Source organism: Caenorhabditis remanei, chromosome III (genome assembly GCF_010183535.1).
Source record: "Caenorhabditis remanei strain PX506 chromosome III, whole genome shotgun sequence".
Taxonomy (NCBI): domain Eukaryota; kingdom Metazoa; phylum Nematoda; class Chromadorea; order Rhabditida; family Rhabditidae; genus Caenorhabditis; species Caenorhabditis remanei.
The window spans coordinates 2,231,919-2,258,585 of record NC_071330.1 but is presented as its reverse complement, the minus strand read 5'-3'; the positions used below and the strand labels follow the sequence as shown (position 1 = coordinate 2,258,585).

Sequence of the window (26,667 nt, the reverse complement as noted above, 5' to 3'; positions counted from 1 at the left end):
AACGGAGGGAGAGGAAGAGGGGGGAAGGAGAGCAAAAGATCAAAAGATCGGAACTGTAGAAAGTGGCGAAAAGGAAGGGGTGGAAAATGGGAATTTCAGAGAGAAAAGATATGAGATGGGAAAGATGATAAAAATAGCTTGAGAAGTGACGTGGGGCAATGGGAAAATACCTCGGAAGATTCTGGAAAATTGAAGAACACAAGAGAAACCTCTCGAAAATTGGGTGTAGAGCTTAGACATCCCGTCCGAGAGCCAAACAGAACGACATTAGATTCGAAGAAGAGTTCCAGTGATTACTGACATCCGGACAAACCGACACACGTAGTCTATAGACTTATTATGACGTCTGGGATAACGGACATCCTGACTGACAGACACAAGTATGGACTAAAAGTCCGAAAAAAAACTTCGAAAATACTCATAGCTCTTGGTCTTTCGACCATCTTGGTCGGAAATATTCGGACATCCGAACTGACAGACAAACAGATAGAAAATCCTGATCGAACATTGGTGAACGTTTACTGGGCATCCGGGCAAACAGACACACATAAGCACTGCGAAGCTCCGGAATTTCACAAAAAGGTATTCCGGACAAACTGTCTTACTGGAAAACGTTGAAACATCGAGAAAATTTTTAAAACGGACACCCGGACCCTCATAACGACAGACAGACCAGAAAAGCCAAAATCTGATCATGTTTGAGAGTTTAGACCCTTTATCCAGCTCCACGCTCCTCGAATTCCTACAGTACGCCTACAGTACCCCCTTCGAATCCTAAGACCTCTAGAATAAGTCGAATGAGGCAGCGATGTTCTCCACGATAAAAATTTGCAAGTTTTCGTTTTTTTTTCCTCCTCTCTCCTTCTGCATTCATGGATCTTATCAGGAAAGGTCTCGCCGCTTTCACTTTTCCCCCAGTTTTCCCCAATCCTTCGATTCGTCTCCAACTATCATCCAATTTTTTTGTCACTCACTCAGTCTCCAAGTCATCCCTCGTTTTTCTCCGTTTCGTCTTCTTCTTCGCCTTCATCTTCTAAACGTTCGGGTCACTGATGGATCGATATACAACACAGGCGTGCAGAGACACAGGAGACACCGGGGGGCGCTTGCACAGAGTGGGCGGAGCGAATCGTCCCAAAATGTGCGAGGTGGTGACCCTCCTAATCACCCACACTATTTCCGCCAACCGGGGCCGTATAAAAGGCACCCGGACAGGCCATCGAATTCAGTGCCCCCCGGTCGTCGTTGTCATCCGTCTCGCTGTCCCTCCCGACCGGGCGGGAGAGGAGACGGCCCCCCTTTGCTTCCATAAGTCTCTCGAAACTTCACTATCTTCCTCGCCTTTCCTGTCACTCAGCACTCTCTCACTATCTCACTTTTTGGACAGCCCCCCCCACCTCTCGATGATTCCCCCACATTCAGTTCATTCTGGTCGTGTTGGTAAGCCGTGTCGATACATTCCTATATTCACCTGTTTTATTATTCGGACACTCTTTCGCTCAGCTTTCGACATGATTCTAAACAATACGTCGAGACAATGTTGTTGAGATCATTAGTTGAAAGCCGAACGATTTTGAGATATCCACCTTTGCCAATCTCTTCCAGATCTCCCTCTCATTTGAACCAATCAATGAGAAAATCGGTTCCACTTTACTACATCTTGAAGGAACCAGCCGTCTGTCCGTCCCGCCAGCAGATGAGACCGACCCCGTTGTACTTTTACACAAACTGAGCGCCGGGTCGAATGTGTTTGTTAGTCCGAAAACTCCAGAGAACTCTTATTTACAACACACAACGATGAAAGTCGCCTGTGACCCGGAAAGACTCCTCTTATCAATGAGGGAGGTGGTCAAAGTGGCGGCGACGAAATTGTATTATCGAAGAGGGGAGCTGGCAAAATGAATGATAACGTTAATTTTGAGTTTTCGTTGAAATTGATAAAATGAAAGTGTTTGGAAAGTATTGAAGACTGATTTCAGAGTTTCAGAAGAATATCCCAAATAGTATATCCTACGGGAAGCTGAAAATGCTCATTTACATAGAAATTGAACTCTGTGCTCACGGCTTGCCGAAGATGAATGTATGTTCGTTGGGACGGTCATGAGGTTGAGAAACATGGAAAATAGTAGAATTTTGAGGGTATAAAAAACGGAAAACTGCGATGAAAGATGATTTGCAACGAACACTGCCAAACTCTAGAATGTACTAGATCGAGAGCTCTAACACGGACTACTCCATACACTCTATTCAAAGATACAATTTTGCAGAAAAGGATTGGTTAAATTCAAGGTTTCAGAGTCCTCTGATGAAAATGTTCTATAACTTTCGAATTGGTTTTTTTGCAACAGGGAGTTTTTTTAGCTAGAAAATTTAAACTTGACTCCCGTGAAGAGTCAACAAATCTTCATCAGAAAATTATCTATAAGAAGATATTTTACTCAACGAAATCACAAGTTCTGAATGTTACACTTACTCAGATGAATCTTTAAAAGGACACTCATGGAGATCAAGACATTCGAATTCAAGATAAAAAGTACTTACGAGATGTCAGAATGTCAAATAATTGTTTATTTCAAATTTTCAAAAAAGAAGAACTAGTGAGAAATAACACTTTCTAAATATTTATTCGTTTCTTTTTCAATACAAGTAATGTGAAAATGATCAGTTTGGCTTCTTTGTTGGTTTTCCTGCACCGATGAAGATTCCACCGGATCCGAATCCGTAATCGAATCCTGTTCCATATCCGATTTGATAGTTATATCCACCTTTTGGAGGATGGCACAGGAACCAATCGTTGTCTGTGATGTACGGTGGCCATTCTGGGTCGAATATGCAATCTGGGTCGATCGGATCTGGGGGATTTGGAACGCATGTTCCTGGTGATGTTGTTGTTGTTGGGTTCCGTGTTGAGATAGTAGTTCCAGTTGGCTCTTCCGTTGTACCAGTAGCTGTTGTTCCTTGTGGTTCGGCAGTACTCGACGATGTCTCTCCTGTGACTGGTGTACCGCTGGTTCCAGGAGTGGTTGGTTCCTCTGTAGATCCAGATGATTCAGTGGTTGAAGCAGCTGGTGATGAAGTGACTCCTGTGTATGGCGTTCCACTAGTTCCTGGAGTAGTCGCTGTTTCCGTTGATCCTGCTCCAGTGGATCCAGTTGGAGTCTCAGTCGTTCCAGTTGGTGGGGATCCAGTTGGTCCAGTTGGCGCTTCGGTAGTTCCAGTGGATCCAGTTGGAGTCTCAGTCGTTCCAGTTGGTGGGGATCCAGTTGGTCCAGTTGGCGCTTCGGTAGTTCCAGTTGATCCAGTTGGAGTCTCAGTCGTTCCAGTTGGTGGGGATCCAGTTGGTCCAGTTGGCGCTTCGGTAGTTCCAGTTGATCCAGTTGGAGTCTCAGTTGTTCCAGTTGGTGGGGATCCAGTTGGTCCAGTTGGCGCTTCGGTAGTTCCAGTTGATCCAGTTGGAGTCTCAGTTGTTCCAGTTGGTGGGGATCCAGTTGGTCCAGTTGGCGCTTCGGTAGTTCCAGTTGATCCAGTTGGAGTCTCAGTTGTTCCAGTTGGTGGTGAACCAGTTGGTACGGTTGGCGCTTCGGTAGTTCCAGTAGATCCAGTTGGAGTCTCAGTTGTTCCAGTTGGTCCAGTTGGCGCTTCGGTAGTTCCAGTTGTTCCAGTTGGTGGGGATCCAGTTGGTCCAGTTGGCGCTTCGGTAGTTCCAGTTGATCCAGTTGGAGTCTCAGTTGTTCCAGTTGGTGGGGATCCAGTTGGTCCAGTTGGCGCTTCGGTAGTTCCAGTTGATCCAGTTGGAGTCTCAGTTGTTCCAGTTGGTGGGGATCCAGTTGGTCCAGTTGGCGCTTCGGTAGTTCCAGTAGATCCAGTTGGAGTCTCAGTTGTTCCAGTTGGTGGGGATCCAGTTGGTCCAGTTGGCGCTTCGGTAGTTCCAGTAGATCCAGTTGGAGTCTCAGTCGTTCCAGTTGGTGGGGATCCAGTTGGTCCAGTTGGCGCTTCGGTAGTACCAGTTGATCCAGTTGGAGTCTCAGTTGTTCCAGTTGGTCCAGTTGGCGCTTCGGTAGTTCCAGTTGTTCCAGTTGGTGGGGATCCAGTTGGTCCAGTTGGCGCTTCGGTAGTTCCAGTTGATCCAGTTGGAGTCTCAGTCGTTCCAGTTGGTGGGGATCCAGTTGGTCCAGTTGGCGCTTCGGTAGTCCCAGTTGATCCAGTTGGAGTCTCAGTTGTTCCAGTTGATGGGGATCCAGTTGGTCCAGTTGGCGCTTCAGTAGTTCCAGTTGATCCAGTTGGAGTCTCAGTTGTTCCAGTTGGTGGGGATCCAGTTGGTTCAGTTGGCGTTTCAGTAGTTCCAGTTGATCCAGTTGGAGTCTCAGTTGTTCCAGTTGGTGGGGATCCAGTTGGTGGGGATCCAGTTGGTCCAGTTGGCGCTTCGGTAGTTCCAGTTGGTGGGGATCCAGTTGGTCCAGTTGGCGCTTCAGTAGTTCCAGTTGATCCAGTTGGAGTCTCAGTCGTCCCAGTTGGTGGGGATCCAGTTGGTCCAGTTGGCGCTTCAGTAGTTCCAGTTGATCCAGTTGGAGTCTCAGTTGTTCCAGTTGGTGGGGATCCAGTTGGTCCAGTTGGCGCTTCGGTAGTTCCAGTTGGTGGGGATCCAGTTGGTCCAGTTGGCGCTTCAGTAGTTCCAGTTGATCCAGTTGGAGTCTCAGTTGTTCCAGTTGGTGGGGATCCAGTTGGTCCAGTTGGCGCTTCGGTAGTTCCAGTTGGTGGGGATCCGGTTGGTCCAGTTGGCGCTTCAGTAGTTCCAGTTGATCCAGTTGGAGTCTCAGTTGTTCCAGTTGGTGGGGATCCAGTTGGTTCAGTTGGCGCTTCGGTAGTTCCAGTTGGTGAGGATCCAGTTGGTGCAGTTGGCGCTTCGGTAGTTCCAGTTGGTGCAGTTGGAGTCTCAGTTGTTCCAGTTGGTGGGGATCCAGTTGGTCCAGTTGGCTCTTCGGTAGTTCCAGTAGATCCAGTTGGAGTCTCAGTTGTTCCAGTTGGTGGGGATCCGGTTGGTCCAGTTGGCGCTTCGGTAGTTCCAGTAGTTCCAGTTGGAGTCTCAGTTGTTCCAGTTGGTGGGGATCCAGTTGGTCCAGTTGGCGCTTCAGTAGCTCCAGTTGATCCAGTTGGAGTCTCAGTTGTTCCAGTTGGTGGGGATCCAGTTGGTCCAGTTGGCGCTTCGGTAGTTCCAGTTGGTGGGGATCCGGTTGGTCCAGTTGGCGCTTCAGTAGTTCCAGTTGATCCAGTTGGAGTCTCAGTTGTTCCAGTTGGTGGGGATCCAGTTGGTCCAGTTGGCGCTTCGGTAGTTCCAGTTGGTGCAGTTGGCGCTTCAGTAGTTCCAGTTGATCCAGTTGGAGTCTCAGTCGTTCCAGTTGGTGGGGATCCAGTTGGTCCAGTTGGCTCTTCGGTAGTTCCAGTTGGTGGGGATCCGGTTGGCCCAGTTGGCTCTTCGGTAGTTCCAGTTGATCCAGTTGAAGTCTCAGTCGTTCCAGTTGGTGGGGATCCAGTTGGTCCAGTTGGCTCTTCGGTAGTTCCAGTTGGTCCAGTTGGAGTCTCAGTTGTTCCAGTTGGTGGGGATCCGGTTGGTCCAGTTGGCTCTTCGGTAGTTCCAGTTGATCCAGTTGGAGTCTCAGTTGTTCCAGTTGGTGGGGATCCGGTTGGTCCAGTTGGCTCTTCGGTAGATCCAGTAGATCCAGTTGGAGTCTCAGTTGTTCCAGTTGGTGGGGATCCAGTTGGTCCAGTTGGCTCTTCGGTAGTTCCAGTTGATCCAGTTGGAGTCTCAGTTGTACCAGTTGGTGGGGATCCAGTTGGTCCAGTTGGCTCTTCGGTAGTTCCAGTAGATCCAGTTGAAGTCTCAGTTGTTCCAGTTGGTGGAGAGGCTGTCGTTCCTGGTTCAGAATCTGTGGTTCCAGTTGGAGGTGAAGCCGTGGTTCCTGGTTCAGAATCAGTGGTTCCAGTTGGAGGTGAAGCCGTGGTTCCTGGCTCCGAGTCGGTGGTTCCAGTAGGAGGTGAAGCCGTGGTTCCAGGCTCCGAGTCGGTGGTTCCAGTTGGTGGAGAGGCTGTCGTTCCTGGTTCAGAATCAGTGGTTCCAGTTGGAGGTGAAGCCGTGGTTCCTGGTTCAGAATCAGTGGTTCCAGTTGGAGGTGAAGCCGTAGTTCCTGGCTCCGAGTCGGTGGTTCCAGTTGGCGGTGAAGCCGTGGTTCCAGGCTCCGAGTCGGTGGTTCCAGTTGGTGGAGAGGCTGTCGTTCCTGGTTCAGAATCTGTGGTTCCAGTTGGCGGTGAAGCCGTGGTTCCAGGCTCAGAATCAGTGGTTCCAGTTGGTCGAGAGGCTGTCGTTCCTGGTTCAGAATCTGTGGTTCCAGTTGGAGGTGAAGCCGTGGTTCCTGGTTCAAAATCAGTGGTTCCAGTTGGAGGTGAAGCCGTGGTTTCTGGCTCCGAGTCGGTGGTTCCAGTTGGAGGTGAAGCCGTGGTTCCAGGCTCCGAGTCGGTGGTTCCAGTTGGTGGAGAGGCTGTGGTTCCTGGCTCAGAATCAGTGGTTCCAGTTGGCGGTGAAGCCGTGGTTCCAGGCTCCGAGTCGGTGGTTCCAGTTGAAGGTGAAACCGTGGTGCCAGGCTCAGAATCAGTGGTTCCAGTTGGAGGTGAAGCCGTGGTTCCTGGTTCAGAATCAGTGGTTCCAGTTGGTGGAGAGGCTGTCGTTCCAGGTTCAGAATCAGTGGTTCCAGTTGGAGGTGAAGCCGTGGTTCCTGGTTCAGAATCAGTGGTTCCAGTTGGAGGTGAAGCCGTGGTTCCTGGCTCCGAGTCGGTGGTTCCAGTTGGAGGTGAAGCCGTGGTTCCAGGCTCAGAATCAGTGGTTCCAGTAGGAGGTGAAGCCGTGGTTCCAGGCTCCGAGTCGGTGGTTCCAGTTGGAGGTGAAGCCGTGGTTCCTGGCTCAGAATCAGTGGTTCCAGTAGGAGGTGAAGCCGTGGTTCCAGGCTCCGAGTCGGTGGTTCCAGTTGGTGGAGAGGCTGTCGTTCCTGGTTCAGAATCAGTGGTTCCAGTTGGAGGTGAAGCCGTGGTTCCTGGCTCCGAGTCGGTGGTTCCAGTTGGCGGTGAAGCCGTGGTTCCAGGCTCAGAATCAGTGGTTCCAGTTGGAGGCGAAGCCGTGGTTCCAGGCTCCGAGTCGGTGGTTCCAGTTGGAGGTGAAGCCGTGGTTCCAGGCTCCGAGTCGGTGGTTCCAGTTGGTGGAGAGGCTGTGGTTCCTGGCTCAGAATCTGTGGTTCCAGTTGGAGGTGAAGCCGTGGTGCCAGGCTCAGAATCAGTGGTTCCAGTTGGAGGTGAAGCCGTGGTTCCAGGCTCCGAGTCGGTGGTTCCAGTTGGAGGTGAAGCCGTGGTTCCAGGCTCCGAGTCGGTGGTTCCAGTTGGAGGTGAAGCCGTGGTGCCAGGCTCAGAATCAGTGGTTCCAGTTGGAGGCGAAGCCGTGGTTCCAGGCTCCGAGTCGGTGGTTCCAGTTGGAGGTGAAGCCGTGGTTCCAGGCTCCGAGTCGGTGGTTCCAGTTGGAGGTGAAGCCGTGGTTCCAGGCTCCGAGTCGGTGGTTCCAGTTGGAGGTGAAGCCGTGGTTCCAGGCTCAGAATCAGTGGTTCCAGTTGGAGGTGAAGCCGTGGTTCCAGGCTCAGAATCAGTAGTTCCAGTTGGAGGTGAAGCCGTGGTTCCAGGCTCCGAGTCGGTGGTTCCAGTTGGAGGTGAAGCCGTGGTTCCAGGCTCCGAGTCGGTGGTTCCAGTTGGCGGTGAAGCCGTGGTTCCAGGCTCAGAATCAGTAGTTCCAGTTGGTGGAGAGGCTGTCGTTCCTGGCTCAGAATCAGTGGTTCCAGTTGGAGGTGAAGCCGTGGTTCCAGGCTCAGAATCAGTAGTTCCAGTTGGTGGAGAGGCTGTCGTTCCTGGCTCAGAATCAGTGGTTCCAGTTGGAGGTGAAGCCGTGGTTCCAGGCTCCGAGTCGGTGGTTCCAGTTGGTGGAGAGGCTGTGGTTCCTGGCTCAGAATCAGTGGTTCCAGTTGGCGGTGAAGCCGTGGTTCCAGGCTCCGAGTCGGTGGTTCCAGTTGGAGGTGAAGCCGTGGATCCAGGCTCAGAATCAGTGGTTCCAGTTGGCGGTGAAGCCGTGGTTCCTGGCTCAGAATCAGTGGTTCCAGTTGGCGGTGAAGCCGTGGTTCCAGGCTCCGAGTCGGTGGTTCCAGTTGGAGGTGAAGCCGTGGTTCCAGGCTCCGAGTCGGTGGTTCCAGTTGGAGGTGAAGCCGTGGTTCCAGGCTCAGAGTCAGTGGTTCCAGTTGGCGGTGAAGCCGTGGTTCCAGGCTCCGAGTCGGTGGTTCCAGTTGGAGGTGAAGCCGTGGTTCCAGGCTCCGAGTCGGTGGTTCCAGTTGGTGGAGAGGCTGTGGTTCCTGGCTCAGAATCAGTGGTTCCAGTTGGCGGTGAAGCCGTGGTTCCAGGCTCCGAGTCGGTGGTTCCAGTTGGAGGTGAAGCCGTGGATCCAGGCTCAGAATCAGTGGTTCCAGTTGGCGGTGAAGCCGTGGTTCCTGGCTCAGAATCAGTGGTTCCAGTTGGCGGTGAAGCCGTGGTTCCAGGCTCCGAGTCGGTGGTTCCAGTTGGAGGTGAAGCCGTGGTTCCAGGCTCCGAGTCGGTGGTTCCAGTTGGAGGTGAAGCCGTGGTTCCAGGCTCAGAGTCAGTGGTTCCAGTTGGCGGTGAAGCCGTGGTTCCAGGCTCCGAGTCGGTGGTTCCAGTTGGAGGTGAAGCCGTGGTTCCAGGCTCCGAGTCGGTGGTTCCAGTTGGTGGAGAGGCTGTCGTTCCTGGCTCAGAATCAGTGGTTCCAGTTGGAGGTGAAGCCGTGGTTCCAGGCTCCGAGTCGGTGGTTCCAGTTGGTGGAGAGGCTGTGGTTCCTGGCTCAGAATCAGTGGTTCCAGTTGGTGGAGAGGCTGTCGTTCCTGGCTCAGAATCAGTGGTTCCAGTTGGTGGAGAGGCTGTCGTTCCTGGCTCAGAATCAGTGGTTCCAGTTGGTGGAGAGGCTGTGGTTCCTGGCTCAGAATCAGTGGTTCCAGTTGGTGGAGAGGCTGTCGTTCCTGGCTCAGAATCAGTAGTTCCAGTTGGTGGAGAGGCTGTGGTTCCTGGCTCAGAATCAGTGGTTCCAGTTGGTGGAGAGGCTGTCGTTCCTGGCTCAGAATCAGTGGTTCCAGTTGGTGGAGAGGCTGTGGTTCCTGGCTCAGAATCAGTCGTTCCTGTTGGCGGTGAAGCCGTGGTTCCAGGCTCAGAATCAGTCGTGCCAGTAGGTGGCGAGGCAGTGGTTCCTGGATAAGAGTCTGTGGTTCCTGTTGAACCGATTGGACCATCAGGTGTGATTGTTGTGACTACGTTTTCCGTTGTTGCTGTTGGGTCTCTCGACGGAGTAGTATCAGTGGTGTCCGCGTCTGAAATGTATCATAATTGTAAAACGTCAAAGAATTAACAGTTTTTATCTAGAGGTTTCAGAAATTGGTGAGCAATGTTATGGCAGTTATCATTAAGGCTTTCAGGTAACTTAATGTATTTACTATTATATTCACATGATAGCTATAATTTGGGGTTATTCGCAAAAATCGGGTTTTGGTTTCAGCTTACAATATTTTGATTTTGGTGATATTGTATTTTGTTCTTCTCGAGGTGACATTTTTCAGGAAAAAAATTTCTAAATTTAACAAAAGATGAGCATCAAATCAGAGAGAATCTAATTTGATTCTCCAAAAATGTAGCGCTCTTTAAAACTCTTTAAAACAGAAAGAGAACTTATTCCGAAATATACTTTACACTTCTTTTACTTTTATTGTGCCTACCATTGTGATCATGTTTAAGAATAGTACTCACCAGTCGGTGGATATCTAGTTGTTGTCGTTGGCTGGTGTGGCCCAGCGGTCGTTGTCGATCTCGTGCAATTAAAGTCAAAATCTGGTGGTGTAGGTGGGAATCCGGGATAGGGATTGCATTCGTGCTGGCAATCTGCTGGATTTGTTGAATTTACTTTCGGAGGATTGTTTCCTGTAAAAAGTTGTTTAACTTCGGGAAAAACTTGAGCCGGCTGTCCCTACCAGTTGGCTGATCATTTTGTGGCTTCGGCCTGTGATGACTTCTGTGCCGATGACGATCTGTAACTAATTAGTTCTTCAGAGAATCAATAATTGTTTAAGATACCTGGCCGTGTTGTAGCTAGTACATCTTGATGAATTACCAACGCAAAAAGTAAGAGGAATGAAATTTCTAACTTCATCCTGAAATAAAAAGGCTCATCATTTATAAACGGAAAATCTAAAACGTTTAAAGAAAATATCGGAACGGAACAGAAACTTAGCACGATTTGCGGAGAAACACCTCCGTTTTTAAGGCTTTTTCATTTTTATAGTTGCAGCCTGCGCTCTTTCTGCTGACGTTTTATGCGGGGGAGATAAAAATTGCAACCCATATTTCGGTTTCCAGAAGCCTTTTTCCTGTTCTTTTTCACTGCAACTTTGCGGTTCAATGGTTCAAGACCAAGTGAAAAAGTTGAGAAATGATCGAGAAACTCTAGAAAAGTCGGGTTGAGATGGGAGGAAGAGAATCTAATGCGATTTTGAATGGCTACAAGAATAGATCGACTGCATACTAGCTGAGAAGCTGAATTCGATTCTGTTAAAGGGGAGCAGCACGGTTGGGAAATGTTTTCAATACTTGGGGATGTGATTCAGACTATATGACTGTAAAGAATCTTTCAAAAAGAAGACAACGCAAATTTTGAAGAAAAAACATTTAAAAAAAACGAAAACCGTCATATCCACTCAAATCAATCTCTTGCAGACATTTTCGCAATTTTTTTTTTGATTTCTAAAAAACAAAAATTGAATGCTCAAAGTTTGAAAAAAAAACAGAAATTTCGTAGCGCAAGCAATGCGATTGCGTTCAGGTACTGCGTAAATATATTTTTTCTATTTTTGCATAGTTGTCAAGGCCCAAATTGGCGCGAAAGTCAAATTTTCAATTTTTTTCAACTTTTTTGACATTTTTTCGTGAAAAGTCAAATTTTCGACTATCATTCAGAATTAGAAGAAATTCTGAAAAATAATCAAAAATGGTCACATTTTAGATAACAAATTGAAAAAATTTCGAAAAAAAATTGGAAAAAAGGTCATTTTTTGAAGCCGGGCCTTGAAAATTTTCTACCGGTCCGGCCTTTCGGGCCTTGACAACTATGCATTTTTGATATAAAATTAGTCCTTGTAAAGTTTGAGCATCTGAATTGCTTAGCCTCTCCTGTGAAACGCGATCAAGGCAAAATATACATTTTTAACCTTTTTGTGGATTATAATCGTGAATGAATGTTTTTTTTTCTCTTTAAATTTAGGAAAAACTGTTTTTGGTCCGACAAAAACAAATCATTTTTAATACTGAAATGAATTCTCACCTTTATTCAATAAAAATAACGATGAAAACAGCGTAAAATGTGAGAAAATACAGAGTTCGGTACAGAAAGATAAATTTTATCAATTTATTTTCGAGAAACACCTAATTTTCAGCTCAAAAACATATAATTTAGTCTTAAAAATTGAAAACAGGTCTAAGAAGAAGAAAAAAAACAATGGGGGTTACGGTAGTTGCAAAACAGCATGCGCCTTTAAAAAATAAATTTGGTACGGTAGATATTTATTGTGTTTATTTTTGGAAAAAAGTTATTTTTAAAACAGAAAAACGGTTTTTTGTTTGTTTTAAGAAGGAAAAATGAGTTATTTTTTAATTTTTGCTCAAAATTTCATCTTTCTTACGAATTTTCTCATTCTCTTCGCAAATAAATATATTCCAATTCAAACTCCCGCGGAAAAACACCCCTGGTGGCCTAGAAAACGCGGTGATGGCCGAACTCGAATAAATTGTTTATTTTTTCTTTTTCATAAACTTTTATCATTTAAAACAAAGTTGTCACCGGGTTTTTCAGTAAAAAGTTGTAAAATAAATCTGAAATTTCAAAATTCAATCAATAACTTTTTCTATTTTCTTTCAGATGGCAGCAGGTAGTGATGACCGAGACGATGCGGCTGCAATTCTCAATTGGGAGGGAACAGTGAGTCATATTTCTTGATTTTTTAGTGTAAAATCATACTTGTCAAAAATCGGGCCGGGCCGGGCCGAAATTTCTCTTGGCCCGGCCCGGCCCGGCGGCCCGGATTCAAAAATGGGTACCCATATTTACAAATTTTTTTTTTGAAATTTTTCGAAAAAAACAGTAAAAATGCTTACATTATCATACATATCCACTTTTTGATTCAATTTTAAATGTTTATTCGAAAACTATACTTTTTCCAAAAAATTTCCAAAAAAAAGTTCAAAAACTCAAAATGTTTTGAACAAATGTTTCAAAACGGGCCGAGCGGGCCGGGCCGAGATTTTTCCTGATTTCGGCCCGGCCCGTGACAAGTATGTGTAAAATGCTGTTTTTCGACGTTTTGACACTAAAAACTGATAAATTCTTGTCAAAAAACTTGAAAAATCGAAAAATTTTAAGCCTATTTTCCATGTTTTTTGTCAAAAATCCTATAATTTTTTTGCAGAACGAGATCAAAAGTGCCAACGAATACAGCAGAAATCTTCTCTTCTCGATTCTCGACTCACTGGATGGTAACAAGACGATAGTTTGGGATAGGGATCGGAGTGTTATGCATAGAGTTAATTTGGTACGAGAAAACTGATAAAAATCTACAAAAAAGTATGAAATTTCGTATGGAAACAAGGTTTTTTTTTCAAAAATTTCAAAAATGCGAGATTTCCGAAAAACTAACAGGTTTTTTCTCGAAAACAACATAAAACTGTAATTTTCTAGTAGTTCATGATAATATTTCTTACTAAAACCCAACTTCCGGACATCTGGACAAACAGACACACCGATGTGTGTAAATTATCGAATTTTTCGGTGGGAAATCGTGCGTAATGCGTAAAAAAGCGCCCACGGCGCGCCAGACTCCACATTGTCTCCAGTTTTCGTTCAAATTCTGATTTTTGGACATACGGACAACTGTATGCACCATCGGATAGCGAATTTTTCAAAAAACTCGACCAAGGCGCGCCAGCCGCGTACTCTGTGCCTTCATATCTTCAAAAAATGTCAAGTTTGCTTGATTTTTTCAAACGAAATTCCTATTTCTGGACATCCGGACACTCATATACACTGACAGACTTGAATCGTTGTGTTTTCTGTTCAAAAATAAAGAATTTTTCAGTTTTCTACGAAAAACGCGCTCACGACGCACCAGATACACATCAAATTCAATGTTATGACTGTATTAGAAAAAAAAGCGCGTCGACGGTGCCCCAGATAGTTTTTAATCACTGTCATACGAAAATAATGCAGATTTTCGGATTTCAGGACACTCCAAACTTTTTTTTCGAACATTTTTGACCAAAAAATTCGAAAAAAAATTTCAAAAAAACTGTCTGACAAGAAAAATGAGTTTTTCGGAGTCAAAAATCTTGAATTTGTTTGAAAACTGTAAACATTTCAAGGAACGACCCCCAGAAACCTGTTTTTGAGTACAAAATTAGACAAAAATTTCAGGAAAAACCGAAAAATCACTATTGTTGTTACTAAATTTTTGAAAATTTCAGCAGCACCTGAAAAAAAACCGAAAAAATGTTTAATCTGGAAAGTTTTTCGGTGGTTCTCGCGAAATTTTAGGAATTTCTACTGAAATAAATAACAAAAATTGTGATTTTTCGATTTTTCCTGAAATTTCTTCAATTTTGTACGTGAGTACACAGGTTTTGGGGGATTTTTCCTTGAAATACTTACAGTTTTCATATATCAGCACAGCACAGTTCTTACAACTGCGCTCCACCGAAATGCCCTTGAAAAATGTCTCTTTTTCTCTGAGTCTCTCAATTTTGCACACTATTTTCGTTGGTTTCGGTAGAGCGCGGTTGTGAGACGCGTAGCGCGCTAATAAATTCAAGATTTTTGACTCCGAAAAACTCATTTTTTTCGGCAAATACTCATTTACTACCTGCTCATTTACTACCAATTGCTGATTTACTACCTTACTCATTTACTACCATTACTCTTTTACTACCATTTACTCATTTACTACTTTGACTCATTTACTACTTTTTACTCATTTACTACTTTAGAGCGATATGCTGGGATTCACTTTTCACCATTCTCTTAGGCTTAGGTTTCTTAGAAATTTGGAAAAAATTGACGAATACGGTTATTCATCGTATTTGTCAATTGCTTGCCGAATTTCTAAGAAACCTAAGCCTAAGAGAATGGTGAAAAGTGAATCCCAGCATATCGCTCCAAAGTAGTAAATGAGTAAAAAGTAGTAAATGAGTCAAAGTAGTAAATGAGCAAACGGTAGTAAATGAGTTGAAGTAGTAAATGAGTAAGGTAGTAAATGAGCAATTGGTAGTAAATGAGTAGGTAGTAAATGAGTATTTGCCTTTTTTTCATATAGTTTTTTTGAATTTTTTTTTTCGAATTTTTCAGTTTTTTCGATCAAACATTTTTGAAATGCAAGTTTTTCGAAAATTCCCCATTTATCTAATTTCCAGTTCGCCGGTGCGTCTGTGCTCGCCGCTCACGGAGTGGTCGCAAATCACTCAATCGAGACGAAAAAGATTGCCACAACGCCTCATGTCGTCTTCTTCTTGGCGCCAACGATGGTTTCCCTGGATTTATTGTGTGATTATATCGATAATGTGCGAAATGATACGGTAGGTGAAAAGCGTGAAAATCGGAGGATTTTTTGGCTGAAAATGTCGAAAATAAATCAATTTTTATTGCAGAAAATCCTGTACCAAGTGTTCTTTATCCCAGAAGCGTGGTACGTTGTTCGAGAGAGTTTGAAGTTGAGAAATGAGGGAAAGGTGAGTAATTTTCTATGTTTTCCACTAGAAATAATGGGTTTTTTCTCAAATTTTTGCGAGTTTATGCGGCAAAACTGCAAAAAAAGTGGGCGTGTCCTAAAAATCTCTAATTTTCAGTACTGGGAACGTCTCGAATCGGTGAAAGAGATCCCCCTATGCTGGTTGCCACGTGACGGAGAGTGTTTGTCGTTGTCAAGTCCACAAATCGCATCGAGGTAGGCAGGCTGGCGTGTTTTTGACGCGTTTTTTTTGCAAGACTGGGGCGAATTTGACGCGTTTTTCAAACAAAAAATCGATTGAAAACATTCAGAAATTTGCAAAAATGTAAAGTCAGGCGCACCTTTGTCGCGTTTTTATCAGAGTAATGGAATACTCTGGCGTATCTAAGACGCGTTCTGGAATCTCACACTCGTATTTGGTGTGTCTGGCGCGCTTTAGATGCGTTTTTTATTCAAGTGAGCTTCCCGTTTTTATAATATCTGGCGCACCTGTGACGCGTTTTTACATTTTTTTTTCAGTCAGAAATTTTCGAAAAATTTTCTCACAGTTCTGGGGCACCTGTCGGCGCGCTTTTCAACCTAAAACAGTCATAAATTTGATGAGTGTCTGGTGCGTCGTGAGCGCATTTTTGATAAAAATACAAATAGTTAAGTCTGTCGGTGTATCTGAGTTTCCGGATGTCCAGAAATAGGAATTTCGTTTGAAAAATTAAGCAAACGTGACGTTTTTTCATACTTGCAAATTTACGGCCCTTCAAAAAAAAGTTACCTATTTTTTACCAAATTTTTTGAATTTTTTTGAAATTTTACATTAAAAATTTCAATTTTTTGATGCAAAACCATCTTTTGATTGAATTCTGAAGTATAGTCAAAAATTCGACATTTTTGGGAAAAAATTCAAAAAAATTTCAGTTCAAATTTTTCAGCCAGGCCTTCGGGCCGGGCCTTGGGAATTCTTGTCACGGCCCGGCCCGGCCCGGCCCGTTGCAAGTATGCGTTTTTTGAAGATATAAAAAAAGTGGACGCGTTTGTAAAAGTCTAAAAAATCGTCTCTAAAACGAGTCTGGCCCACCGGTGACGCGATTTTTCGCCTTAAAGCAATGAAAATTTTCGGCGAAAACGATTCACCTCCCGAAAATCAACAATTTCTATATATCCAGACTGCTCATCAACGGCGACTGGACACATCTCCATAAATGCGCCGTCGCTTTGAACCAACTCGTGGATATGTGTCGTGGACGGTCCCCTTCTACCCATCAGAGACCAATGTCGATCTATTCGAAGGGAAAATGGGCGACCGACGTGGCGAGAATGATGAAAAAAGTTCGGAGTTCAACGGAAGCGGATCATTTGTTGAAGAATGCGGATCCGATTGAGGGACTCTTGAAAATCAATCGAATAGTTCTGATCGATCGATGGCTGGATCCGTTGACTCCAATGCTCTCTCAACTCACATTTTTCGGATTACTCGATGAAATTTATGGGATTGGAATGGTGAATTCGGTGAAAGTTCCAGAGACAGAGTTCACGAATCAGGGGGATAAGGATGGGAATCCATTTGATGAGAAGATTGAGAAGGAAGTTCATTTGAGAGATGAAGTATATCATAGACTCAAACACTCTCATATCAATGCGATTAGTAATGAGGCATCGAAAGTTTTGGCTGAAATTCGAGATGATGAGCAGGTAAAATATATCACCCTGACACTTTTTACCATACTTGAAAACCTGGCCGATACGGGCCGGCGCGTAACTCGCTACAAACTCAACGTTATGGGCTGGAAAATATACCAAAATGTAGATCTCGACGAGTTCTATCTCCGTGACCCACTACGGGCCGGAAGGCTCCGGGACATTTCGCCACTAGACGTTTCGCCACCGAAAAATGGAGAATTTCCAAAGCTTAATAGGGAAAAAAGCACATCACTTTAATAAGCATAATCGAAGCGTACTAGTGGAATGTTTTTATCCCTATTAAGCTTTGGAAATTCTCCATTATTTGGTGGCGAAACGTCTGGTGGCGAAATGGCCCGGTGCCGGTCGGAAGGCTATTCGTTAATGTGCCGCAGGCTGGGCTAGAATGGTTTTTTTTTGCCATTTTCACGTTTTTTGGCACTTTTTCCCGGCCCGCGGCGCAATAACAAATAGCCTTCCGGCCCGTAGCAGGAGACAGACATAGAACTCGTCGAGATCTACATTTTGGTATATTTTTCACCTCATAATATTGAGTTTTAAGAGAGTTACGCGCCGGCCCGTTTCGGCACGATTTGCAAGTATGGTTTTTACAAATGTGCTCTACCGAAGCGGAAGGAAAATGCGCGCGAAATTGAGAGACGCAGTGAAAAATACGGATTTCTCTAGAGGATTCCAGTAGAGCGCAGTTGGAAAAACTATTATGCTTTTATTCACTGACACTGAAAAACTCAAAAATTCGCATAAATACAATTCACAAAAGACACAACTTCCCATCCACCTCTGTTAGACACAAATCTCCGAACGCGTCTTCCCCAGTCTTCATATTCACTATCGCTTTCCGAATCGGTGCGTAGTCCACTGCGGTGGTGCCCTCGAACTCGCCAATCTCTTCGAAAAAATCCAAAAGCCACATGGATTTTGGGTGGAGTGTCAGTTCGGGCAGATGAATCTGAAAAATTGGAGGATTTTTATGGGTTTTTGAGTACTGGAAACTTCAAATTTTGAGTTTTTAGGAGCTTCTTAGAGTTGAAATGGCAGATTTTAAGCAAAAATGGCTGCAGATAGTCGATTTCAAATTTGGAGCATCATCCTAGTTTTGAGTTTGTAGATCACAAAAAATATATATATTTCTAGCTTCAGACAGAGATCATCCTGGATTTGACGAAAATTTGTTATTTCTACATTTTTATCGCCTAAGAAACACTTGTTCGTCCTTAAAGTCTATTTGAGGGCCGAGTTTTGGAGTTCTAGGCCTCGAAAGTATCATTTTTGGCGAAATTCGGCTAGAAATCATCGCGGTGGCCTAGAAAACCAAACAACGGCCACCGATCTCTTGTTCTCCCAGATGCTTGCCGAAGTTTGGTGAAAGTTTTTTTCAAGACCACCAGATTTTTCCAGACTTGCAACGGGACGAGATGAAGAAAAAAAAAAAAAGGCCCTTCAAAAAAAACCAGTTTTTTTTTCAAATTTTCATCGAAAATGTGAAAATTTTTGATGATTTTTGAGAATATCTTCTAATTCTGAATAATAGTCGAAAATTTCCCTTTTTCGAGGAAGAAATTCGAAAAATTTTGAATTTTGAATGTTGGCGCCAATACCTTCACCTACCAATGTATTCTTGCGTCCTTAAAGTCTATTTGATGGCCGAGTTTTCGGTTTCTAGGCCACCAAAATATCAACAAAATTTTCGACAAATATTCGGCTCGATTTCACGACTTGAAATCATCGCGGTGGCCTAGAAAACCGCATAACGGCCACCGATCTCTTTTAAATGGGTCCCAATCCGACGAAAACGATGCAAAGCAAATCCTGGCCGAAGTTTGTTTTTCTAGGCCACCAGATTGTGCCAGACTTGGGAGCCTTTAAAAAAACCAGTTTTTTCAAATTTTCATCGAAAAAGTGAAAATTTTAGATGATTTTTGAGAATACCTTCTAATTCTGAATGAAGGATAGTCGAAAATTTGACTTTTTTCCGAAAAATTTTGAATGTTGGCGCCAATACCTTCACCTACCAATGCATTCTTCCAATCGTTCAACTGCTCGTCCATCCACTGAAACTGTTTCTTGTGATTATTATCAATGTGAAGAGCACAATATGACAATTGGAGCACATCATCCACTGGCGATGCCCTTCCTCCATCCATCATATTCGGTGTCGCGTGTCTCATCAAATTGAAATTTCTCTCATCTCCATCCCAGAAATTTCCATCTCCATCCAAATATCTCGCTGCTGAACCGAAATCTGTTATCTGAATCCGGACGGTGTTGTTGGGACCCGATGGAACTGAGCACAGAAAGTTGTCGGCCTTCACATCTCGATGGATTATACCACGAGAGTGAATGGATTCGAGAGCTGAGAGCGCTTGAAGCAGGAATTTCTGGATGGTCGATTTGGAGAAGGTTTGAGAGAAATTGAGGAGACGCAGAGCGTGAAGATCCAGATTGTAACTCATTCGCATCACTGAAATTTATCAGATTTAGGGATTGGCTGTTTTCAGTTCAAAACGCGTCAAAGGTGCGCTTGACTCATTTTTCTTGCAATTTTTTGACGATATTCATTGATTTCAGCTTTTTTTCAGTTCACAAACGCGTCAAAGGTGCGCCTGACTCACTTTTCGTGCAATTTGAAGGCGATACTCATCAATTTCAGATGTTTTTAGTTTAAAGACGCGTCAAAGGTGCGCCAGTTAGGAACCATGACATCCTGGCTGCCCAAATATCTACCGTAATAGAAAACGCGTCAAAGGTGCGCCTGACTCATGTTTCGTGCAATTCTAAGGCGATATTTATCGATTTCAGATGTTTTTAGTTTAAAAAAGGCGTCAAAGGTGCGCCTGACTCACTTTTCGTGCAATTTTATGACGAAATTCATTGATTTGAACTTTTTTCAGTTCTAAAACGCGCCAAAGGTACGCCAGACCGATTTTCACCTCCAATAAGTTCAAAAATGCGTCAAACCGCTAATTTTTGCAAATTTTAAGAAGATTTCAACGGATTTCTACCGTTTCTCATCTCAAAAACGCGACGCAGGCGCGCCGGACAAGAATTTCACCGAAATCTCAAAATAGCTCAATTTTTAGCAAAAAGAACCAATTTTAAAATAAAAAAAAAGAAGTTTTTATGAATAAAAAGCTCATTTTCAGCCAAAAATTCGAGAAAAAAAAACTTTTTTGAAATTTCCTAATTTTTTTTCCACGAAAAATTCTGTTTTTTGGAATAAAAACACATTTTAATGTTCAATTTTAACCAATACAAAAGGAACTAGAAAATGGCTTTTTCATGAATAAAAGTCAATTTTCAGCCAAAAATTCGTGAAAAGATCACTTTTTTGAAATTCTGGGCAAACTTTTCAGATTTTTTTAACGAAAAACTCATTTCTTCAGAATGAAAACACATTTTCATGACCTCTAAATTATATTTTTAGCCAGAATTAGCCGGTTTTTTACTCACCCAAAACTTCGTAATCATTCTCGAATCCTCTCCACAACCAACTCGGCACACAATCCAATCCCATCAAATCGATCAATATTTCCGACTCGTTATCCATCGAATCCTTATCCGTACTCAGTTTCACGGCCACTGTCGTTGACGTTGTCTCGGCCTCATAGACGGCTCCGAAGCTACCGTAACTTATGAGTTGCAGTAGTTTGTAACGTCTGAAGTGTTTTCCCGACTGCTTCAAGAGCGAGTGGACGATCATTGTGTGGGGGGAACGTCTAGACTGAAAAATGCTGAAATTCTAGTCGAAAATCGGATAAAAATTACGGAAAAATCGCGAAAAACGGGCAAAAAGCTGGAAACTCCGTGTCGAATGAGAAGAAAATTGTGGAAAAATCCACCACGTGGACTTTTTGTCACCATTGGAAACGTGGCAAAACCGGAGGTCACGTCACGTGGAAATGTTCAAATTTTTTATTGAAAATTTTTCAAGTGTTTGTCGTTAGAATACGTTAGAATAAGAACGTTTCGAAACGGTGACACTTTGAAACCAGACGTTTCGCAACAAAATTTTCGAAACTAGGTCATACAGAAACCTGGAATTTTCTGGTTTTAATGTTTCCAAGTTTCGAAACCAGACGTTTCGAAACTGGAAGCAAGCTTCGATTCACTATGGGTATTCTCGGACATTAAAGAACCGGACGTTTTGAAACCGAGACGTTTCGGAACTACTGTAACTTGAGACGTTTCGAAACCAGTACTTTCATAGCGTTTTGAAACTGCAATGTGCAGAAACTAAGACGTTTTAAAACTGGGACAATTCGCAACCATGAAAAATCTAAACTATGAAATTTCTGGTTTCAAAACCAGGACGGTTCGAAACTAAGACATTTTAAAACCGAGAAGTTCCTGACTTGAAAAGTGTATTGAATTGAACTCCTGGGACGTTTCAGAACGAGGACATTTCGCAAATATACTAGCTCATGATTCCAACGTTTTTGAACCGGTCATTTTGAAACCGGACGTTTCAAAACTGGTTTTTTTTAAATTTCAGAAAATGTCTCCCCCAATTTCTCCCCATAAAATCACTTTCCCATTTCAGTTCGATCGTGAGAAGATGTCCGTCGCCGAGTATTCCGTTCTCGTCAAGAAAATGCCAAAAATCTTAAATCGAAAGAAAATGATTGAAGTACACATGAGACTGGCCGAGATGATTCAGGGACACGTCTATTGCAAATTATCGGATTCCATCAAAATGGAAAGAGGTGAGGACATCTGGTTATGAGGATCGATAGACAGATAATTCTAGAGCCTGGTGCGCCGTTGACGCGTTTGTTAAACTTCGAAATTTCTAAACTCAAATTTCACATTTTTTCGAATTTTTTTCGCGAAAATGTCAAATTTTCGACTATCATTCAGAATTAGAAGAAATTCTGAAAAATCATCTAAAATGTTCACATTTTCAAAAAAAAAATTTCAAAAATGCTGAAACGCTGGCTACAGTAAGATTTTAGGTCATTTTCAGTGGTGAGCGCAAACTGTTCTTCAATCCATATAGGTTGGCGCACCTTTGATGCGTTTCCCATAAATTCTCGGAAATCGATAAACTTGCCAAATCATCAGAAACACCAAAACTAGATTTTGATAAATCTGACATTGAAAAGTTGAAAATTCTGAAATTTTTAGTCTGATCCGTAACTCCTTCAATCCATATTTTTTATAGGTTTGCGCACCTTTGGCGCGTTTCCACACCTCTTAACTTATAAATAAATATTATGACCGGCTGGCGCTGAAAAGCTTAAAATTCTGAAAATAATGCATTCTGACCCGTAACAACAGTGATTTCAATCCGAATATTTATTTCCATCAAAAGAATAGTTCGATAACAATAAAAAAACAAAAAAATTGATTTTTTGGGAAAAAATTTCGTGAGACTGATTTTTGATAGGTTTCAGAGGTTTTTGAGAAATATAAAAATGAGAAAAATATGGAAAATTTTCAGAAAAAACCATTTTTTAAAAATGTAGTGAAATTGTAGTGATTGCAGTTGTAGTGAATTGTAGTGTTTTCACATGCTCAAAAATCACTTAGGCTGTTGAATCGACGCGTTCTTCTGAATCTTCGTTTCTCTATTGATTTTTCCTGTCTTTCTGCCAGTCGCCACTCCCGATTGTCCTCTTCCATTCACCAGAATCTTCTCTCCCTTCGACGGTCTCTTTTTGAATAGTGGATTCTCCTCTTTGCTGTAGATTGGATCAGTGAAATGCTCCAATTTCAGTTGACTCGTCCACTGAAGATTTCCTCCATAAGTGGTCTCGTGTTTTCTCTCCGTGTAGGAGATCCACTCGATCTCTCCAGTTTCGAAGTCCTTGATGGCAATAGCCCAGGATTGAGTAATTGGAAGGGGTTTGCTAATAATAGACATTATATTGATTTAGATGGAGTAACTGAAGGGTATAACAGCAAGGTTAGATATGCCACTCTCCTAATATGCCTCTCGACCAGGTTGTTCTGTGCGATGGGTCTCGAGTGGAAAACGCAAATCGGTGTTCTGGGAAAATATCAACTCGATATTATCGAGTGAGCTAGATGTTTAATGTGTGTCGGTTTGAACGAGAGATGGCACAATTACAAAAAAACCACGGGAAAACCGCAAAGTTTGAAATTGATCACATCGAAAATTCAATAAGTTAGAACTGCAGACAGAGAAAATTCGAGTTTTAGACAGACTGGCGCAGTTTTGACGCGATTTTTAAAAATTAAGATATTTGTATGAGTATGAAAACCTAGTGACGAGCCAATGGAGATTCTGTAGAATCTGACGCACACCGAACGCTATTTTCACTAAAAATATTTCAAATCACCGTAAATTACTTTGTTATGTGAGTTTGAAAATCGAATCCCACCCAGTCTGGCGTGCGAGGGCCGCGGTTTTCTTCTCAAATTTAGTTGAATAGTTGAGTTTGGAAAAGAAAACCCATAACCACATTTGCTAGAGAGTCAGGCGCACCTTTGACGCGTTTCCCTGAAATTCGAGCATCGATGAATATGCCAAATCTTCTGAAAGACCGAAACTAGATTTTGATGAATCTGGCGCTGAACAGTTTGAAATTCTGAAATTTTCAGTCTAATCCATAACAAGGGTTTCGATCCAAATATTTATTATTCCCATCAAGAAACAATATAGTTCAATGACAAAAAAAACAACAAAAAAAGTTATAAACAGACGGAAGTTCAGTACTGGAACAATTCAAATTTTTCGAAAATGTTGCGATTTTTTGGGAAAAAAACTTTTCAAGACTGATTTTTTATAGGTTTCAGAGGTTTTAAAGAGAGAAGAAATATGGAAAATTATCAGAAAAAACCTTTTTTTTAATGTGGTGAAATTGTAGTGTTTTCACATGCTCAAAAATCACTTTGGTTGTTGAATCGACGCGTTCTTCTTGCTCTTCGCTTCTGCGCCTCTATTGATCTTTCCTGTCTTCCTGCCAGTCGTCACTCCCGATTGTCCTCCTCCATTCACCAGAATCTTCTCTCCCTTCGACGGTCTCTTCTTGAATAGTGGATTCTCCTCATCCGAGTAGATTGGATCAGCGAAATGCTCCAATTTCAGTTGACTCGTCCACTGGAGATTTCCTCCATAAGTCGTCTCATGCTTCCTTTCCGTGTAGGAGATCCACTCGATCTCTCCAGTTTCGAAGTCCTTGATGGCGATAGCCCAGGATTGAGTTGGAAGGGGTTTGCTAATAGCAGACATTATATTGAGTTAGATGGGATAACTGATGTATAACAGAGAGGTTAGATATGACCTGCCACTCTCCTATTATGCCTCTTCACCAGGTTATCCTATGCGATGGGTCTCGAGTGGAAAACGCGAATCGGTGTTCTGGGAAAATATCAACTCGATATTATCGAGTGAGCAAGATTCTTAATGTGCGTCGGTTTGAGCGGGAAATGGCACAATTCAAAAAAACCGCGGGAAAACCGCAAAGTTTGAAATCGAACACATCGAAAACTCAATAAGTTTATTAGCAGCCCACGCCTTCTTGCATCCGCGCCCTACCGCAAACGAGAGAGTATCGGCGAGAGACGCAGAGTTTTTTCTGGCGCGAAAAAGATTTTTACCATTTTTGATCTATTTTCGCATAATTTTTTTTCGGAAATTGGCACATTTTTAATTAAAACTTGTGAAAATAGATCAAAAATGGTGAAAATCTGTTTCACAAATGGTGGAAATGATATGTTGGCGCACCTTTGACGCGTTTCCCTGAAATTCGAGCATCGATAAATATGCCAAATCTTCTGAAAGACCGAAACTAGATTTTGATGAATCTGGCGCTGAAAAGATTGAAATTCTGAAATTTTCAGTCTAATCCGTAACAGGGGTTTCGATCCAAATATTTATTATTCCCATCAAGAAAAAAATAGTTCAATAACAATAAAACAGAAAAAAAGACAGTTAAAAACAGACAGAAGTTCAGTACTGGAACAATTCAAATTTTGCGATTTTTTGGGAAAAAACTTTTCAAGACTGATTTTTTAGGTTTCAAAGGTTTTTGAGAAATATATAATTGAAAAAATATGGAAAATTGTCAACAAAAAAATCATTTTAAAAAATGTAGTGAAATTGTAGTGATTGCAGTTGTAGTGAATTGTAGTGAAAACAGCTCAAAAATCACTTTGGCTGTTGAATCGACACGTTCTTCTGAATCTTCGCCTCTGCGCCTCTATTGATCTTTCCTGGCTTCCCTCTTCCAGTCGCCACTCCCGATTGTCCTCCATTCACTAGAATCTTCTCTCCCTTCGACGGTCTCTTCTTGAATAACGGATTCTCCTCTTTGCTGTAGATTGGATCCGTGAAATGCTCCAATTTCAGTTGACTCGTCCAGTGTAGATTTCCTCCATAAGTGGTCTCGTGTTTTCTCTCCGTGTAGGAGATCCACTCGATCTCTCCAGTTTCGAAGTCCTTGATGGCAATAGCCCAGGATTGAGTTGGAAGGGGTTTGCTAATAATAGACATATTGATTTAGATGGAATAACTGAAGGGTATAACAGCAAGGTTAGATATGCCACTCTCCTCGTATGGCCCTCCACACTAGGTATGATCGCATTGTTCTGTGCGATGGGTCTCGAGTGGAAAACGCGAATCGGTGTTCTGGGAAAATATCAACTGGATATTATCGAGTGAGCAAGATTCTTAATGCGTGTCGGTTTGAATGGGAAACGGCACAATTTAAAAAAAACAGCGGGAAAACCGCAAAGTTTGAAATCGAACACATCGAGCATTTAATAAGTTTAGACTGCAGACAGAGAAACGTCGAGTTTTAGACAGGCTGGGACATTTTTGACGCGGTTTTTAATAATTATGGTGTCTGTATGACAGAGTTGTCCGGAATCCGGATTCCGAAATTCCGGAATTCCGGGTTTTTTCGGCATTCCGATTCCAGATTTCGAAAATTTGATTCCGGTTCCGGATTCCGTATTCCGGAAAATGTAAAATCTCTTTCCGGTTCCGGATTCCGGATTCCGGAAACTGAAAAATGGCATTCCGTACAACTCTGCTGTATGAGTATGAAATGGAGATTCTGTGAAACCTGCCACACTTCTGACGCTATTTTCACTGAAAATATTTTAAATCACCGTAAATTAATTTGTTATATTATATGAGTCCAGAAATTGAGATCCAGGCAGTCTGGCGTGCGAGGGACGTGTTTTCTTTTTCTTCTCAAATTTAGTTGAATAGTTGAGTTTGGAAAAGAAAACCCATAACCACATTTGCTAGAGAGTCAGGCGCGCCCTTGACGCGTCTTGAAATCATCGTTTCTTGTGAGACATCAGGATAAACAGACCATTGTTGTTCGGAATCCGGATTCTGGATTTTGAAAATTTCATTCCGGTTCCGGATTCCGGTTTTTTAATATCCTATTTCTGGAATTTCCGATTTCCGGAATACCCCTTTTTCGGTTTTGATCCTTAAAAGTAGTTTTAATCTTTATTTTTCATTAAAACACTCGAAAAAATGACTTGGCCTTGCAAATTTATGGAAACTTTCCGAATTCCGGATTCCGATTCCGGAAATGTCATTCCGTACAACTACAGTACCGGGCAAAAAAGATATCAACTTTGGCTGTATTCAGTGGAAAATGACCAACTTTGGCAGTGTATTTCGTTGTCATCTGATTGTCCGTTAAACTCAATTTTGTACGGGCTGAACAGAGCAAAAATATCACATCATTTTTGTTATTGACCTTTTTTTTATAGGAACACTATCTTGAAAGTTATAGGTTGTCAAAGTGAAATGCTCCATAATTTCGCTAATTTGCATTGAAAATATGCGATGTCACGGAGTAATGGGTTTCTTTACCTATAACTTTCACGGTAGGGTCCATACAAAAAAATGGTCAACCACAAAAATGATGTACTATTTTTGCTCTGTCCAACCCATATAAAATAGTTTAACGGACAAACAGGTGACACCGAAATACACTGTCAAAGTTGTTCATTTTACACTGAAAACAGGCAAAGTTGATACCTTTTTGTCCGGTACTGTATGGAACAGACATCAAAAATGTGGATTTTGTGGAGAGTGGTACACGAAACAAGAATTTAACACAAATGTTTGTTATTAGGCAAA

General features: G+C 42.8%; 5 protein-coding genes across 5 annotated transcripts; 1 reads left to right on the top strand and 4 right to left on the bottom strand.

Moving 5' to 3' along the window:
- Positions 1-12,046: 12,046 nt before the first annotated feature.
- GCK72_008598 (uncharacterized protein) lies at positions 12,047-23,823 on the top strand (the record flags this gene model as incomplete). Its single annotated transcript, XM_053726908.1, has 9 exons — positions 12,047-12,106; positions 12,594-12,716; positions 14,587-14,748; positions 14,821-14,901; positions 15,019-15,116; positions 16,061-16,586; positions 21,136-21,298; positions 22,283-22,500; positions 23,647-23,823. 9 exons carry the CDS (start codon positions 12,047-12,049, stop codon positions 23,821-23,823), a joined length of 1,608 nt encoding a protein of 535 aa, XP_053586485.1.
- On the bottom strand, positions 17,347-20,295 carry GCK72_008601 (uncharacterized protein; the record flags this gene model as incomplete). The annotated part of the gene is made up of 3 exons (XM_003094916.2): positions 17,347-17,544; positions 18,608-19,056; positions 20,046-20,295. 3 exons carry the CDS (start codon positions 20,293-20,295, stop codon positions 17,347-17,349), a joined length of 897 nt encoding a protein of 298 aa, XP_003094964.2.
- On the bottom strand, positions 22,117-22,458 carry GCK72_008600 (uncharacterized protein; the record flags this gene model as incomplete). The annotated part of the gene is made up of 1 exon (XM_003094928.2): positions 22,117-22,458. The coding sequence occupies one exon, from the start codon at positions 22,456-22,458 to the stop codon at positions 22,117-22,119; it is 342 nt and encodes a 113-aa protein (XP_003094976.2).
- On the bottom strand, positions 23,446-23,790 carry GCK72_008599 (uncharacterized protein; the record flags this gene model as incomplete). The annotated part of the gene is made up of 1 exon (XM_003094946.2): positions 23,446-23,790. The coding sequence occupies one exon, from the start codon at positions 23,788-23,790 to the stop codon at positions 23,446-23,448; it is 345 nt and encodes a 114-aa protein (XP_003094994.2).
- Positions 23,824-24,708: 885 nt separating the features above from the next.
- GCK72_008597 (uncharacterized protein) lies at positions 24,709-25,053 on the bottom strand (the record flags this gene model as incomplete). The annotated part of the gene is made up of 1 exon (XM_003094934.2): positions 24,709-25,053. One exon carries the CDS (start codon positions 25,051-25,053, stop codon positions 24,709-24,711), a length of 345 nt encoding a protein of 114 aa, XP_003094982.2.
- Positions 25,054-26,667: the final 1,614 nt, after the last annotated feature.